General features: G+C 43.7%; 1 protein-coding gene across 7 annotated transcripts in view; it reads left to right on the top strand.

The window, feature by feature from the left end:
• Window positions 1–15524, top strand: part of C2CD3 (C2 domain containing 3 centriole elongation regulator) — a 66296-nt gene that overhangs the window by 1971 nt on the left and 48801 nt on the right. For all 7 annotated transcript variants that reach the window (XM_068418896.1, XM_068418920.1, XM_068418889.1 and 4 more), the window contains exons 4-13: window positions 575–774; window positions 1214–1431; window positions 2292–2424; window positions 3756–3881; window positions 5849–5993; window positions 6394–6554; window positions 9212–9427; window positions 9900–10012; window positions 11901–12019; window positions 14712–14834. In XM_068418896.1, the coding sequence (XP_068274997.1) occupies window positions 575–774; window positions 1214–1431; window positions 2292–2424; window positions 3756–3881; window positions 5849–5993; window positions 6394–6554; window positions 9212–9427; window positions 9900–10012; window positions 11901–12019; window positions 14712–14834 (1554 nt within the window). The remainder of the gene's footprint in view (window positions 1–574; window positions 775–1213; window positions 1432–2291; window positions 2425–3755; window positions 3882–5848; window positions 5994–6393; window positions 6555–9211; window positions 9428–9899; window positions 10013–11900; window positions 12020–14711; window positions 14835–15524) is intronic.

Raw genomic sequence — 15524 nt, 5'->3', positions numbered from 1 at the left:
AAATTGTGTTGCTGTAATGCTTACTGGTGTGATCGGATGCCAGGGTCAAGCTGTGAGAGGTGCACTGCAGACCTGGTCTCTGTCCAAGGCATTCATAAACTAAGGTAGCAAATGAAAAACGAATACTGATGGTGTTGACTCTGTTTTGTTTAGAAGGATGTGTGGCATTGGTAGTTCAACTTGAGGAAGAAAATTTGTGGTCTCTACGCTGCGAGTGAGTTTTAACAGCGGATTTAAAAACAGATACTCAGTTCTAGCACATCTCCAGAGCCTCACTGGGCTGAAATTGTAAAAGATTTTGAAATCGGCGGTTAAGAAGGTGATGTTGTGTTTTGCAGCCCTCGCTCTGGACAATTTGTGCTGAAAGATAGTTACCTGTGATTTGAAAAGACAGGATGTGAAATAAGTAGGTGTAAATATGTCAGAGTTTTACGATGTTACCAAACTGTATGATATAAATATTACTTTGTATAGAAAAGCAACATTTTTCCATAGTGTGAATTGCAAAATTGAATAGTGTGTGTGTTGCACTTAATTAAGAAAAGAATGAAATAGTATTTTCACATTCTTTCAGGTCTCACTAGCTCTAGAACCTCTGCCAGAACTGTATGACGCCAGGAGCTCTGTCCCAACCACAGATGCAAGTTTAGATATTGCTCCTGCTCAGGGAAGCAGCAAGCCCCAGTTTCTTGCTCCATCACAGCACTCCAGGCAAACACGGGTGACTATTGCTGACCAAGAGTCCGTTCACAATAGCAGAGCCACAACTCCCAGGTACCTTTTTTTTTTTCCCCATAACAAAATTCTGGTTTATTTTGCAGTTCACACCCTTTTTTTTAAGGCTATACACTTGTGGGTTATGGAATGCTCGATCTTTTTGAATGTGCATTTTATACAAAATACAGAACATTCAGCATTTCAGAGCTTACAGGGACAGTTTCTCATCTGATATAAATTTGCATCCTACATTGACTTAGTTCAAGCTATGCTAATTGAGACAAGAGGTGCCACAAATCTTTTCTTTACAGCTTGAGTCGGTCTCTCTGATGGTATTAGTGGAAGATGAGGAGTCAATAAAATAACACGGCACATTTCTTTTTGGAGCATTTACTGAAGGGGAGCAGCTGCAGTGCTAGGGAGAATCTGAGGAGGTTTGAATCCCTTTGCCAATCCACTTTAGTTGTTACTGAAATAATATTTCATTTTGCAATAGAGGAAAGGACCATTTGCTCTTTCAAGAGGACTCTGAAAACATAAAGGACGCTTTTTCTGCTTCTCATCACCGTCAGATTTTACCAGATGAATGTTTGAAAGTGAATCCTTCAAAGCAGCAAGTGTCGTCTCCCACCAACACCGATCCTGAAGCACCTTCTAGAACAAACACACGGGTCCTCTCTTTGCATAACCCAGCTACAAAAGACCTGCTCTCAGGTTTGTACACCATTGGCATCATCTTTTAGATTTCACAATAAATAGTTCTTGATAATATTTCAGGTTTTAGAGATAAAAACTTAAGGAGAAGTGTTACTTTGCACGCTCTCACTGTATTATTTCAAACAGCAAATGATAATAAAAAGGTCTTGACTTAAAAAGTACTGATTTAGTCTTGTTGGAAGGTGGCTTGAGTATCCAGATCAGGCAAAACATGCTGCCCTAGCAGTATGCCTGAGCTCTGACCTGGAGGGATAAAAGAAAAGCAAGTTCAGCTTCACAGGCTGTTTAACCATTGACACGTCTTCCAAGGTGGCCATCAAAGGTGCCACTCACGTTCAAATAGGTCTTGGGAGAATTTCAGATAGAAAATGATTTATTTTCCATCACCTGCCAATTAGCATCACTTTTAGATCACAGACCACCTGGACTCGATTCAAATGAGCATCAAAACATGGCACATTTCCCTGTGTGTTGTCTTTTGAGTTAGATTTCTATTTACAGAGAAGACCTAAAATGAGACTGCTCTTGAGACATCCTAAGGTGACAAGCTGCTCTTCCATAAATTAAGCTTTCTGCTGTATCTTAATAACGCCCCTCTAATGCCTGACTCGGTGTGTGCAGATGAATTATTTGTATGGCTCTGAGTGGAAGACTGATAGAGGATTACTTTCACTCACTCCCAGCTGTGCTGTCTGTTTTATGGTGTATAGCACACACTTAATCTCCAGTACGTCAGGATCTCTTTATAACAGCAGAAAACAAGTTTCTTGACTGTAGCTGGCACATTTATTGCGTTTACACATTGCTTTTAAATTGCATTTGAATGCTGTGATTTAATCCTTCTGCTTATTTCTCAGCTCTTTTGGATCAAGGCAATAAACTTCGTGATGCCATGGTTGTTTCTGCGATGAAATCTAGCCTGGACATGGAGATTGAACTGAATGAAGTGTCTCCTTTTATAGAGAGAGATGATTTCAAAGCACCAGCAAAGTGAGCTTGGGAAGGGGGGAAATGAGATTAAGTTCCAAACCATAAATTTTGAGGCCTTATCAGGAAAACTTTAAGTACTGAGATTCATGTGATGTATTTTAGGATTCTTATTAAAATGGGAAATTAATTTATTTTTGTGAATAAAAGCCTAAATTTTGCAAATTGATTTTAATCATTATGTAGTAAGACTTGATTTAAGTCGTTGATTTTCACAGAATCCCAGAATCATCCAGGTTGGAAGAGCCCTCTGGGATCATTGAGTCCAACCATTGCCCTGACACCACCATGTCAACTAGACCATGGCACTAAGTACCATGTCCAGTCTTTTCTTAAACACATCCAGAGATGGTTTTAATTTTAATTTAGATTAAATTAATTTTAATTCAGATTTAATTTCGTTTCACAGTATATTTGTATTTAGTACAGAGTTATTTGATAAGGAAATACTAAATGTTGATAAGGAATAAGAGCAATGTCAGGAACATAGCAAATTAAATGGTGCTTCATCACAGAGAGCAGGTTTTCAAAGAAATGTAAGTAATTAGTGACATAAATTAAGTACTTTTGCATATTCTGGTTTGTATCGCTTGGTGCCAAAATACCCATGAAAATTTGCATCTCTAACCATGTTCTCAGAATTAGTAGTCATTATCTTCTGCCATATGATCTTAGCAGATTGAAAAAAATAAGTGTTTGTGCCTTTTCAACTTCTACTTCCACCTTTGGTACTAGGCTTAGTAAATGCTCTCAGTTGAGTGAAACTGAAATTTAGAAGTATTAAGGTAAATGCATGTTTTTTACAGGAGAAACTTCAATTCCTTGTTTTTGGAAAAATATGAATATTGCCTTTTGTTCCTCTATAAAACAAAGAATAATATCATTGTCTGACAGTCGATGATGCTGTTGCAACACAGTTTAAATTATTTCTGCTCAAACTATTCCGATTTGTTTAAAAGTAGGTGATTTTGGACTTTCCAGGAAAAACTGATAGACCATCATTTATAAACATCTTGCTTGTCTTTCTCAGGCCCTCTCCTTGTTGGCAGCAACTGTGCTTAAGCTGCGAGACTGGGCCAACCTTTATGGTTGGACTCGATGATCTTAAAGGTCTATTCCAACCTAAATGTTTCTATGATTCTGTGACAAAGATTTGGGATGTGACTTGCAGCAGACTGCAGGGTTGCAGAAAGTTTTTGTGTATCTAGAGATTAAGCTACAAACTGGAGAAGGCTGTACATAACCTTTGTTTTTTATCCTTGATGGATTAATCTTGAATGTACCTTAATATCTTTATTTTTCCTTTTACTGCTCTCTGTGCTGCTGTTCTCCAGGAGCCCAAAAGGCTTGAACTCAAGTTTTGTGCCCACTCAAGATCCCCATCTCTTTCCATCTGAAGTTTCAGGTCAGCAATTTGACTTAAACTCTGAAGAGAGAACAATACAGTTACTGTTGGGCAGGTGAGTGTAATGTGCTGGGGGTTACTGCAAAATTGTCCTTGTTTGGCCACTTCATACTGAAAAATGTCTCTTGACTCAGAATCACAGAATCAACCAGGTTGGAAGAGACCTCTGGGATCATCGAGTCCAACCGTTGCCCTGACACCACCATGGCAACTAGACCATGGCACTAAGAACTCTTCCAAGTTCTCCCCGTTTCTGAAAGTGTAACCAGTGAATCATACGTGCAAGCGTTGGAGGTGTTTTATACCTCAGCTTGCACTCAGCTTTACTGGATGACAACCTAGACAGCTCCTTGGAAAAAAGTTATGTCAGAAAGATTAACCACAATCTTTGATAAAATGAAGTTATTTAATAGTTGTAACTGTTGTGTTCTAAAATGTTAAGTAGTACATAAAACAAATACAGGGTTTCTTTGAAGAACTTGCAGGCTGTAAATTAAAAATAGAGAGAACCAATAATTATTGTTAATCTTTCTCCCAATATTAAATTGACCATTTTCTCTCGTTTTGTGAGGAGTAGTAAGAGTATAAATGATGCTTGGGTTGTCTTTATCCACATCAGGGGTATGATGCATAAAGCTTCTGTGTCAGATATGGTCCAAAATTTCAGCCCATATGTCTTGTGCCCTGCACTTAATTTTCCTTGTGCTTTATCACTGGATGACACTGAAGTGTTTGCAGATCATAAAATGGTTTTGAACTCACAGCACAGATAGAAAACCCTTAAACCAAACCAAACCCAGCTTGCTCCAGCCATGTTCTAAAGATACTTGTGTTTACCTCCTCAGATATAGCTGGTATTTATTTTTTATTAAAGTAAATTGTCCTTAAGTATTACTGATATCTTAAAGCATTCCAAAAGTGATGGAGTACTTATAGATAAATATTATAGGTAGATATTAATAGATATTTCTTACTATAAGGGTCATCAAGCTCTGGAACAGGTTGCCCAAAGAGATTGTGAAATCTCCAGCTTTGGAAATATTCAGAGTCGGACTGGACAGTTTTCTTATTTACATACTCTGCCTTTGAGCAGGGGTTGGACTAGATGGTCTCCAGAGATGTCTTCCAATCTCAACTGTCCCATGATTCTGTGGATATATATTCACATGCACTTCTTGTAGGTTGGACTCAGAGATGTTTTCATAGAATTTCACAGAATCGTTTTGGTTGGAAAGGACCTTCAAGATCATCAAGTCCAACCGTTAACCCAGCACTGCCAACCCCACCACTAACCCATGTCCCTCAGCACCACATCTACACGGCTTTTAAATAACCCCAGGGGTGAGGACTCCACCACTGCCCTGGGCAGCCTGTTCCAGTGCTTGACAACACATTTGGTGAAGACATTTTTCCTGATCTGCAATCTAAACCTCCCCTGGCACAACCTGAGGCCGTTATCACAAGATAACTCAGGCTGGGTCACAGACGTGTAGTAGGTTGAGCCCAGTGCTGTGTAAGTTGGTGTTCCTGCCCATGGCAGAGGGGTTGGAACTAGATGATCTTTAAGGTCCCTTCCAACCCAAACCATTCTGTGATTCTATGATTCTAAGTACAGTTGGGCTGTATCTGGAGCCAATATAACAGTCTGGAATAGACAGTATTGTGGGAGTCGGCCTCTTCTCCCAGGCAACTAGTGATACCACAAGAGGACACAGCCTCAGGCTTCACCAGGGGAGGTTCAGGTTGGACATTAGGAAGCATTTCTTCTCAGCAAGGGTCATTAGCCATTGAAAGGGGCTGCCCAGGGAGGTGGTGGAGTCACCATCTCTGGAGGGGTTTAAGAAAAGCCTGGGCATGGCACTTAGTGCCCTGGTCTAGTTGCCATGGTGGTGTCAGGGCAATGGTTGGACTCGATCCCAGAGGTCTCTTCCAACCTGATTGATTCTGTGATTCTGTAATTCATAAGACATTGACTGCAGAACTTGCAGCACTAAGTTGTGTTTCTTTCTCTTGTGTCCGCAGCACTGATTTATCTCCTGGGCATTTCTGGGATCGGACAGGTTCCCTTTTGGATTCTCTCTCTCTCGGGAGTGAAGCGTATGACAGTGAACTCAATGATCCCCATTACGACCAGAGTCTGCTCGAAAGTCTTTTTTACACGACTCCTGTAAGTGGAGAGCAAAAGGAAGATGTTAATATGTAGTCCCTAAGGTGAAGAAAATCAGAAGTCTGCATCAAAAATAAAAAGCAGCTACAGATTTCAGTATTAGTAAGGCTTAATTAAGCATTAAGTATCATATAGAAGCTTGTGAGAGCATTGCTTAAAATTAATATCGTTAAAATAATGCTATTAAGACTATAAAGTCAAGCAGTCAGTTTGGAAATTGCTGGGATTGAGACTGTCCATGAAGACTTTTTTAATACCGCTATGAAAAATTTTGATACAATTTTAATTGTTTAAATTATACAATCTGCAAGTGTTTTTTCTTTCTGTATCATGACTGTTATGTATCTTTCTTGACAATGATATTTAACTTCTTATTTTCTGTGCATTATTTCCCTTTCAGAAATCTGATTCCAGTTTAAGTGATTTCCTCAGTGATGATGATGTTAACTTCTCCAAAAAAGTAACCAAGAAAGAAACTCTCAAGAAAGCTGATCCAATGGATCCACAAAAGGTTTCTAATGCTTTTGATTGGGATCAGAAGGTGACAGAAATTAAACCCAGGTAAATACTCAACATGAAATGACTTGTTCTGCAGCATCTGGCTTGTTCTAAGTCAGTATTAACAAGAATCACACTGTGTTATTGTGCCCCGTCATTATCACACAATTCACTGAATAACCATTTTGGTGGGGAATTTTCATAGAATCACAGAATCGTTTTGGTTGGAAAGGACCTTTAAGATCATCAAGTCCAACCATTAACCCAGCACTGCCAAGGCCACCACTAACCCATGTCCCTCAGCACCACATCTACACGGCTTTTAAATCCCTCCAGGGATGGGGACTCCACCACTGCCCTGGGCAGCCTGTGCCAGCGCTTGACAACCCTTTCCATGAAGACATTGTCCCTGATCTCCAATCTAAACCTCCCCTGGCACAACTTGAGGCCGGTTCCTCTCGTCCCGTCACTTGTTCCCTGGGAGAAGAGACCGACCCCACCTCGCTACACCCTCCTTTCAGGCAGTTGTGGAGAGCGAGAAGGTCTCCCCTCAGCCTCCTTCTCTCCAGTCTAAACACCCCCAGGTCCCTCAGCCGCTCCTCATCACACTTGTGCTCCAGACCCTTCACCACCTCCGTTGCCCTTCTCTGGACTCGCTCCAGCACCTCAAGGTCTTTCTTGGAGTGAGGGGCCTAAAACTGCACCCAGGATTCGAGGTGCGGCCTCACCAGTGCCGAGTCCAGGGGGACGATCCCTGCCCTAGTCCTGCTGGCCACACTAGTGCTGCCATAAGCCAGGATGCTGGTGGCCTTCTTGGCCACCTGGGCACACTGCTGGCTCATCTTCAGCCACCATCGACCAACACCCCCAGGTTCTTTTCCCCCAGGCACTTTCCAGCCACTCTTCCCCAGCCTGTAGCGGTGCGGGGGGGTTGTTGTGACCCAACACAGCATCTCTGGGAATGATGGAGCATCAGCATCACCCAGGAATTGCTCCATGTTTTTAAAGAAACTATTGAGATGCAATTAATTAAAATCACGAGTTTGCCAAAACTGCAACAAGCCTAGTAATAACGTTTTGAACTGTGGAAGCAGAAATGCTAAAGCCTGAGCAGGCCTCTCAACTGAACTCTCACCCTTTCTCCTGAAACAATAATCACTGTGTAACCTTCATGCTAAATTAGTCCCTGTGCTGAAAAATGTATATGTAACAGATGTTAAATAACTCTCATCCTATTATCTCTCTTTGCACTATGTCTCTAAGTGTATAAAATTTGTATCTACTTTACAGGGATAGAGTTCATATCAACAGAGTCTTTCTTTGCTGATCTATGTTCTCTCCTACAGCTATAGGAAATCAACTTCTCTTCTGACCTGATCTAAATTGTATTTCCTTATTTGATGCTCAGAGGGCTGGAGCACCTCTGCTCTGGAGACAGGCTGAGAGAGTTGGGGCTGTTCAGCCTGGAGAAGAGAAGGCTCCGGGGAGACCTTCTAGCACCTTCCAGTGCCTGAAGGGGCTACAGGAAAGCTGGAGAGGGACTTTTTACAAGGGCGTGGAGTGACAGGACGAGGGGGGACGGTTTTAAACCGAAAGAGGGGAGATTGAGATGAGATCTTAGGAAGAAATTGTTGGCTGTGAGGGTGGTGAGACCCTGGCCCAGGTTGCCCAGAGAAGCTGTGGCTGCCCCCTCCCTGGCAGTGTTCAAGGCCAGGTTGGATGAGGCTTTGAGCAACCTGGTCTGGTGGAAGGTGTCCCTGCCCATGGCAGGAGGTTGGAACTAGATGATCTTTAAGGTCCCTTCCAACCTAAACCATTCCATGATTCTATGATTTCCATGACAGAACCAAGCTTTACTTACACAATACCAGTTAGTATTAAGGTTTTATGACTTTTTTCTTTTTAATTAACTCCAAACACTTATTTCTGAAACTTTTCTTACAAATATTACTATTTTTCCATTCAGGTAAAATTCATATCTGCAGAGGTACCTGCGCAAAACCATTTACAAGTCAACTCTTCCAAATAAAGTGCACGTGAGATTTTAAATTATGACAAAAGCCCTGTTGCTGTTCCTCTGCAGCTGTGACTTGACCATGTGTATAACTGTATAATCTCCCTTTTTTTGTATATTACGTTAAATGAAGCTTTTCTTTTTGAAGTGTTAGACTGCATAAGATTTTTTCAAAACTCCAATAATGTGGAACTTTTTTCTTTTCAATTATGTATCCTAGATATCACAGAATCACAGAATCAATCAGGTTGGAAGAGCCCTCTGGGATCATCGAGTCCAACCATTGCCCTGACACCACCATGTCAACTAGACCATGGCACTAAGTGCCATGTCCAGTCTTTTCTTAAACCCCTCCAGAGATGGTGACTCCACCACCTCCCTGGGCAGTTATATTGTATATTGTAAGATTTCTGTTACAGAGACCACCGAATTTGTTGTAAAAAATACATTTAAAATGTGCATTTTAATGAACTCTGAGCAGTTTTTAAATAATATCCCACCAAGCTACAATTTTCCCTTCACGTGGTTGTGTTAAGGATGTCCTGTTGGATGTTGGATGGGGCTTTGAGCAACCTGGTCTAGTGGAAGGTGTCCCTGCCCATGGCAGGGGGATTGGAACTAGGTGGTCTTTTAAGGCCCCTTCCAACCCAAACCATTCTATGATTCTATGTTCATGTAGTCCTGATTCTCAGTTTTATCTCTTCAGCTTCTCTCCTACTAGACCACTTCCTCCTCCAGAAGATCACACAGAAGCAGCTCATGTCACATCCTTGAGCGCAGACAGGTTGGCATTGCTGGGGCGAATCCACCTAGCCAGAGTCATCATTGAAAGCTTGCAAATCCCTCCTGAGATCATCCAGATTACAACAAGGAAGAAAGGTTTAACGGGGAAGCCTCCAAGGCCTGCATCAGTTAAGAAGTGGTAAGGAGGATTCTTTCTGACCAGCTTGTTACTTGTGCCTTCGAGGTAGATTTCTCTGAGGTCTGCTGTGTAGTCCAGCTTACCAAAGCTCTCAGGCTTCTGAGATCTTCCCATTTCTCTGCTCCTCTCAGGAAATTGTGTACCATGGACTTCTCAAAATAGGAGATGTCAATAATTTATCCAGATGTGGTCTCACTTCAGGCTGTGCTTTTTCTGGGATTTTGGGGGAAGTACAAATGTGCTTTGTGCATGGCTGTACCTTGAAAACAAAAGGTTTTTTTAATTTTTGGAGGAGAATCTGACATACACATCATCTATTGAAGGAGTTCATAAAATAGGTAGTTCATTTATTCTAAAAAAATAGAGTAATGTAATAAATTATAGATATGAAACTTGCCTGCTATGTTCAGTTGCATTATGTACATTAGATTTTTGATGGATTGTGATCATCCATTCTCTTTTTTATTTATAGTACCTTCTTTGTTGAGTACCACTTTCCTCTGGGAGCCTCCAAGGATGCAAAAGGACAGGTCTCCTTAACAACAGAAGTAATTCGAATAGCCTCAAGTAAAATCACAGATGATGGTAAGAACATTATTTTTCCCCCTTGTATTTAGTGTTGTTGACTCCTTCATCTCTTAAAAATTGTTTAGTAGCAATTTCTATGTATTTTCTTTGCTGCCTGAAGAATACAGTATGATTAGTGGCACCTCTCCCAACAGAGCTGCTGTGCTGCAGGTGGTGGAATGCTCCTCTCAGGGTGGAGGAAGCCAAAAGATTGGGTTTTTTTTTTCTTCCAAGAAGTATTCATATTGTTTTTTTCACATTTCATTTCCTAGGGACATAATAGCAGGTTGGTAAGCCCATTCCTTCATGTCAACATAAAACCAATATAATTTCTGCAATAGTATGAAGATTGTAAGGTATTTTTAGAAATATCAGAGATACTCATAGCTCAAATAAATGGTTTTTCCAGATGCTGCAGTACGTCACATAACATCTGCAAGAGCTCAGAGAGTCTGCTGGATCCAAGAGATCTTGACAAGTCCTGTGCTCAAATCAGTAGACATTAATCTCTTTACTGCGAGTCACCAGTGTTTGTATCCCTGAGGAGAATTTATGTTATGTTCTCTCCTCACTGAGCAGTGAATGCTCTCTGAGCAAGATCCTCTCTGCCCGGAAATGGGAATTCCAGGGTGACTTTCAGGTGCCTCTCCCATATGGTCATTCATTGGCTTTGTGTCTTTCTGGGTGGCACTTGAGAGATCTGGGGGTAGTTCTGAGTAGTTCTGAGTTCTTTTGTATCTTCGATCTGCTGGAGGGCAGGAAGGCCCTAGAGAGGGGTCTGGACAGGTTGGATAGATGGGCTGAGACCAACGGCATGAGGTTCAACAAGAGCAAGTGCCGGGTCTTACACTTGGGCCACACCAACCCCCTGCAGTGCTACAGGCTGGGGGAAGAGTGGTTAGAAAGAGGCCTGGGGGTGCTGATGGACAGCCGGCTGAACGTGAGCCAGCAGTGTGCCCAGGTGGCCAAGAAGGCCAATGGCATCCTGGCCTCTATCAGGAATAGTGTAGCCAGCCGGTCTGGGGAAGGGATCTTCCCTCTCTGCTCGGCACTGGTGAGGCCGCACCTTGAATCCTGTGTCCAGTTCTGGGCCCCGCACTTCAAGAGAGACGTTGAGGTGTTGGAGCGAGTGCAGAGGAGGGCGACCAAGGTGGTGAAGGGTCCGGAGGGTCTGACCTCCGAGGAACAACTGAGGGAGCTGGGGGTGTTTAGCCTGGCGAAGAGGAGGCTCAGAGGTGACCTTAGTGCAGTCTACAACTACCTGAAGGAAGGTTGTAGTGAAGTGGGAGTCGGCCTCTTCTCCCAGGCAACCAGCGCTAGGACAAGAGGACACAGCCTCAAGCTTGGCCAGGGGAGGTTCAGGTTGGACATTAGGAAGCATTTCTTCTCAGCAAGGGTCATTAGGCATTGGAAGGGGCTGCCCAGGGAGGTGGTGGAGTCACCATCTCTGGAGGGGTTTAAGAAAAGCCTGGACGTGGCCCTTAGTGCCCTGGTCTAGTTGCCATGGTGGTGTCAGGGCAATGGTTGGACTCGATGATCCCAGAGGTTCTTCCAACCTGATTGATTCTGTGATTCTGTGTGATTACTTGCAGAATTGTAACATAATTTAATAGGTTGAAACCTCGAGAGATTCTTGGTAAGGGTTCCAGTGACAGCCCTTCCCCCTTCAGCTCCCAGCCTTGCTTGATCTCTGATTCTGGCAGATGTGCAAATGCTCTCCGTGTGTTTATCCATCCTTCTCAGAAGTGCCATCACTTTCCCCTCATGCCTTCTGAACTTCATGGGTCTCTCCTCACCCTCTATATGCTCTGCAGAGACTGAAGATTTCTCTGCTCCCGATCAAGCTCAAAAGACAGGTTAGCTCTGAATCCAGCTAAGAGCTGACAAGTCTCTATCTTCCTTGCAGTGGTGAAATTTCAACAGCGGTTTGTGTTCCCTGTCCATTTTGGTGGAACGATGATAGAGCACTGGTGGAGCTCTGACCTGGCTTTTAAAATCTACATGAGAAAAAGCACCCAGAAAAAGGTACTTATTAAAAGTTGTTTCTACTTTGTGTATTGAAAAGCAAAGAAATTCTTTGCATTTCTATTTCTTCCAAATACTTACACAGACAGCAGTGGCTTTTCTAAGTCTTCTGCAATCATAGAATTATAGGATCGTTTTGGTTGGAAAGGACCTTTAAGATCATCAAGTCCAACCATTAACCCAGCCCTGCCAAGGCCACCACTAACCCATGTCCCTCAGCACCACATCTAGACAGCTTTTAAATCCCTTCAGGGATGGGGACTCCACCACTGCCCTGGGCAGCCTGTGCCAGTGCTTGACAACCCTTTCCATGAAGACATTGTCCCTGATCTCCAATCTAAACCTCCCCTGGCACAACTTGAGGCCGGTTCCTCTTGTCCTATCACTTGTTACCTGTGAGAAGAGACCGACCCCCACCTCGCTACACCCTCCTTTCAGGCAGTTGTAGAGAGCGAGAAGGTCTCCCCTCAGCCTCCTTTTCTCCAGGCTAAACCCCCCCAGGTCCCTCAGCCGCTCCCCATCACACTTGTGCTCCAGACCCTTTACCAGCCCCGTTGCCCTTCTCTGGACTCGCTCCAGCACCTCAAGGTCTTTCTTGTTGTGAGGGACCCAAAACTGCACCCAGTATTCGAGGTGCGGCCTCACCAGTGCCCAGGCTGGGTACCCAGAGAACAATTGCTGCTACCCCCACCATCAGAGGCAAACAAAGTAACGTGGCTTGACTGAGCCACTTCTTAATTGACCATTGCCAGATGTTATGAAGGGAAATGACATTATGTGCAGATACTATAAGCTGTAGTAATTGCTGTTCAACCTTGTCACCCAACTAAATGATTTCCTGAGTTCGAGACTAACAGGCAAAAAAAATTGTCCTTCCTTCATCTTTAAAACTGATCTCTCGCTGTTTAAGCATATTGGATCAATTAAAGTGGATTTAAGTCTACCTTGACCTTAGCAAGGCGTTTGACACCGTTTCCCATGACATTCTCATGAGCAAACTCAGGAAGTGTGAGGTAGAAGAACAGACAGTGAGATGGATTAAGAACTGGCTACACAATGGAGCCCAAAGAGTGGTAATCAATGGTGTCAAGTCCAGCTGGAGACCTGTAACTAGTGGAGTCCCCCAAGGACCAGTGCTGGGTCCAGTCCCGTTCAACATCTTCATCAACGACCTTGATGAAGGGACAGAGTGTCTTCTCAGCAAGTTTGCTGATGATCCGAAGCTGGGAGGTTTGGCTGATACACCTGAAGGCTGTGCAGCCATTCATCGTGAGTTGGACAGACTGGAGAGCTGGGCAAAGAGGAACCTAATGAGGTTCAACCAGAATAAGTGCAGAGTCCTGCACCTGGGAAGGAGTAATAAAATGCACCAGGACAGGTTAGGAGGTGATCTGCTAGAGAGCAGCTCCGTGGAGAAGGACCTTGGAGTCCTGGTGGACAACAAGTTATCCATGGGACGGCAATGTGCCCTTGTGGCCAAGAAGGCCAATGGGATCCTGGGGTGCATGAAGAAGAGTGTGTCCAGCAGATCGAGGGAGGTCCTCCTCCCCCTCTACCCTGGTGAGACCTCACCTGGAGTATTGCATTCAGTTCTGGGCTCCCCAATTCAAGAGGGACAGAGATCTACTGGAGAGAGTCCAACGGAGGGCTATGAGAATGATGAAGGGACTGGAGCACCTGCCTTGTGAGGAAAGGTTGAGAGACCTGGGGCTTTTTAGTCTGGAGAAGAGAAGACTGAGAGGGGATGTGATTAATGAGTATAAATAGATGAGGGCTGGGTGTCAAGAGGAAAGGGGCAACCTCTTGTCACTTGTGCCCTGCGATAGGACAAGGGGCAATGGATGCAAGCTGGAGCACAGGAAGTTCAACCTCAACATGAGGAAGAACTTCTTTCCTGTGAGGGTTACAGAGCACTGGCACAGGCTCTCCAGAGAGGTTGTGGAGTCTCCTTCTCTGGAGACTTTCAAGCCCTGTCTGGATGCGTTCCTGTGTGACCTGCCCTAGATTGGTCCTCCTCTGGCAGGGGGTTGGACTCAATGATCTCCAGAGGTCCCTTCCGACCCCTGACATTCGATGATTCTATGATAAGCATTAGTCTTCAATGAGAACACGGCTCGTTTAGCAATATAGAATGAGTTAATATGGATGCAGTTGATATCATGACTCTGCCTAGAGTAAGGGGGATAAGATGAAGTGCGGGAAAGTGGTGTAACTTGTGCCTTTGGAGGGGAAAAAATGTCTGTTTCGTTTGGCTAAAAATATTTGCATATCATCTGCATATGATGAAGTCAGTGCGAGGTGTTAACTCAGCTTGTGTCTTGTTTCAATCAACAGCAAGGAACAGCCCATCTATTCTAACAGGAGCTTCTCTTTTAATGAGTGAATAAATTACATCTTTAAGTATAGAAATTTGACTCGGTTACTAAGATTTGGGATGTTCATTTTTGCATTAACCTGGAACTGTTTACTGGGGCTTCTGGGAGAATTTTTACTTACTGCTGTCCTAGTGATACTTGAAATTGGAACTAAGGGAAACTTTCCTACAAATCCCCCATGGTAAAACTAGTCGTAAAGGAATAGGGAGGGTGAGTGGCTGAGCACGGCTTCCCAGAAGGTTTTCTCTTCACAATATGGCCTTAGTTCTTTAAATCTGACTGAAATCTTGCCAAATGGATTCTTTTTCTGCCCTCAGCCCGTGGCCATTGGCTCAGCAGTGCTGCAGTTACGCGAGGTTATTCAGTCAGAGTTGCTCGCTGTCAGCTGTGAAATACCCGTGGAAAAAGAAAGAGGTCAGACACAAGTTGGACCGCTGAAGGTATGTGGTTTACCATGTAGGGTTTGAGTTCAACCACCTGTTGTTACTAATTTTGGTTGGATCTTCTCTCTTTTTTTTCTTTCCTCTTCATTTTTCCTCCTCTTTCCTTTCTCTGTTTGTTTTAATTTGCCAGGACTTGGATATGAAGGGTTGTAAGACCAATACAAGATAACATGAACCTTTTTTTTTTTTCCTTAAGACTTTTGGAGGAATATTTTGAACCTTCTGCATATCTAAGGATGTTGCTGTGTTGCCCTGGCTGCAGGGGTAAAACGAGGGCTAGGGCTTGGATACAGAAACCACTCTCCAGACAGATTTTGAGTGGCGTGTGTTCAGGGCTGGGAGCTTCGACTCCTGCTCCACATGTGACATGAGCTGGGGTCTCTCCTGACACAGAGGCCTGATGCTCCCCGTCATTTGTACCACCTTGTCACTTTAGGAGTTGTTTTGGGGTGTTGGAGCGAGTCCAGAGGAGGGCGACCAAGCTGGGGAAGGGTCTGGAGGGTCTGACCTATGAGGAACAGCTGAGGGAGCTGGGGGTGTTTAGCCTGGAGAAGAGGAGGCTCAGAGGTGACCTTAGTGCAGTCTACAACTACCTGAAGGGAGGTTGTAGTGGAGTGGGAGTCGGCCTCTTCTCCCCTGGGCAACTAGTGATAGGACAAGAGGACACAGCCTCAAGCATGGCCAGGG

The sequence above is a fragment of the Nyctibius grandis genome, chromosome 2 (assembly GCF_013368605.1).
Source record: "Nyctibius grandis isolate bNycGra1 chromosome 2, bNycGra1.pri, whole genome shotgun sequence".
NCBI classification, from domain to species: Eukaryota; Metazoa; Chordata; class Aves; order Nyctibiiformes; family Nyctibiidae; genus Nyctibius; species Nyctibius grandis.
The sequence above is the reverse complement of the archived record's forward strand: the minus strand, read 5'-3'. Positions and strand labels throughout refer to the sequence as shown.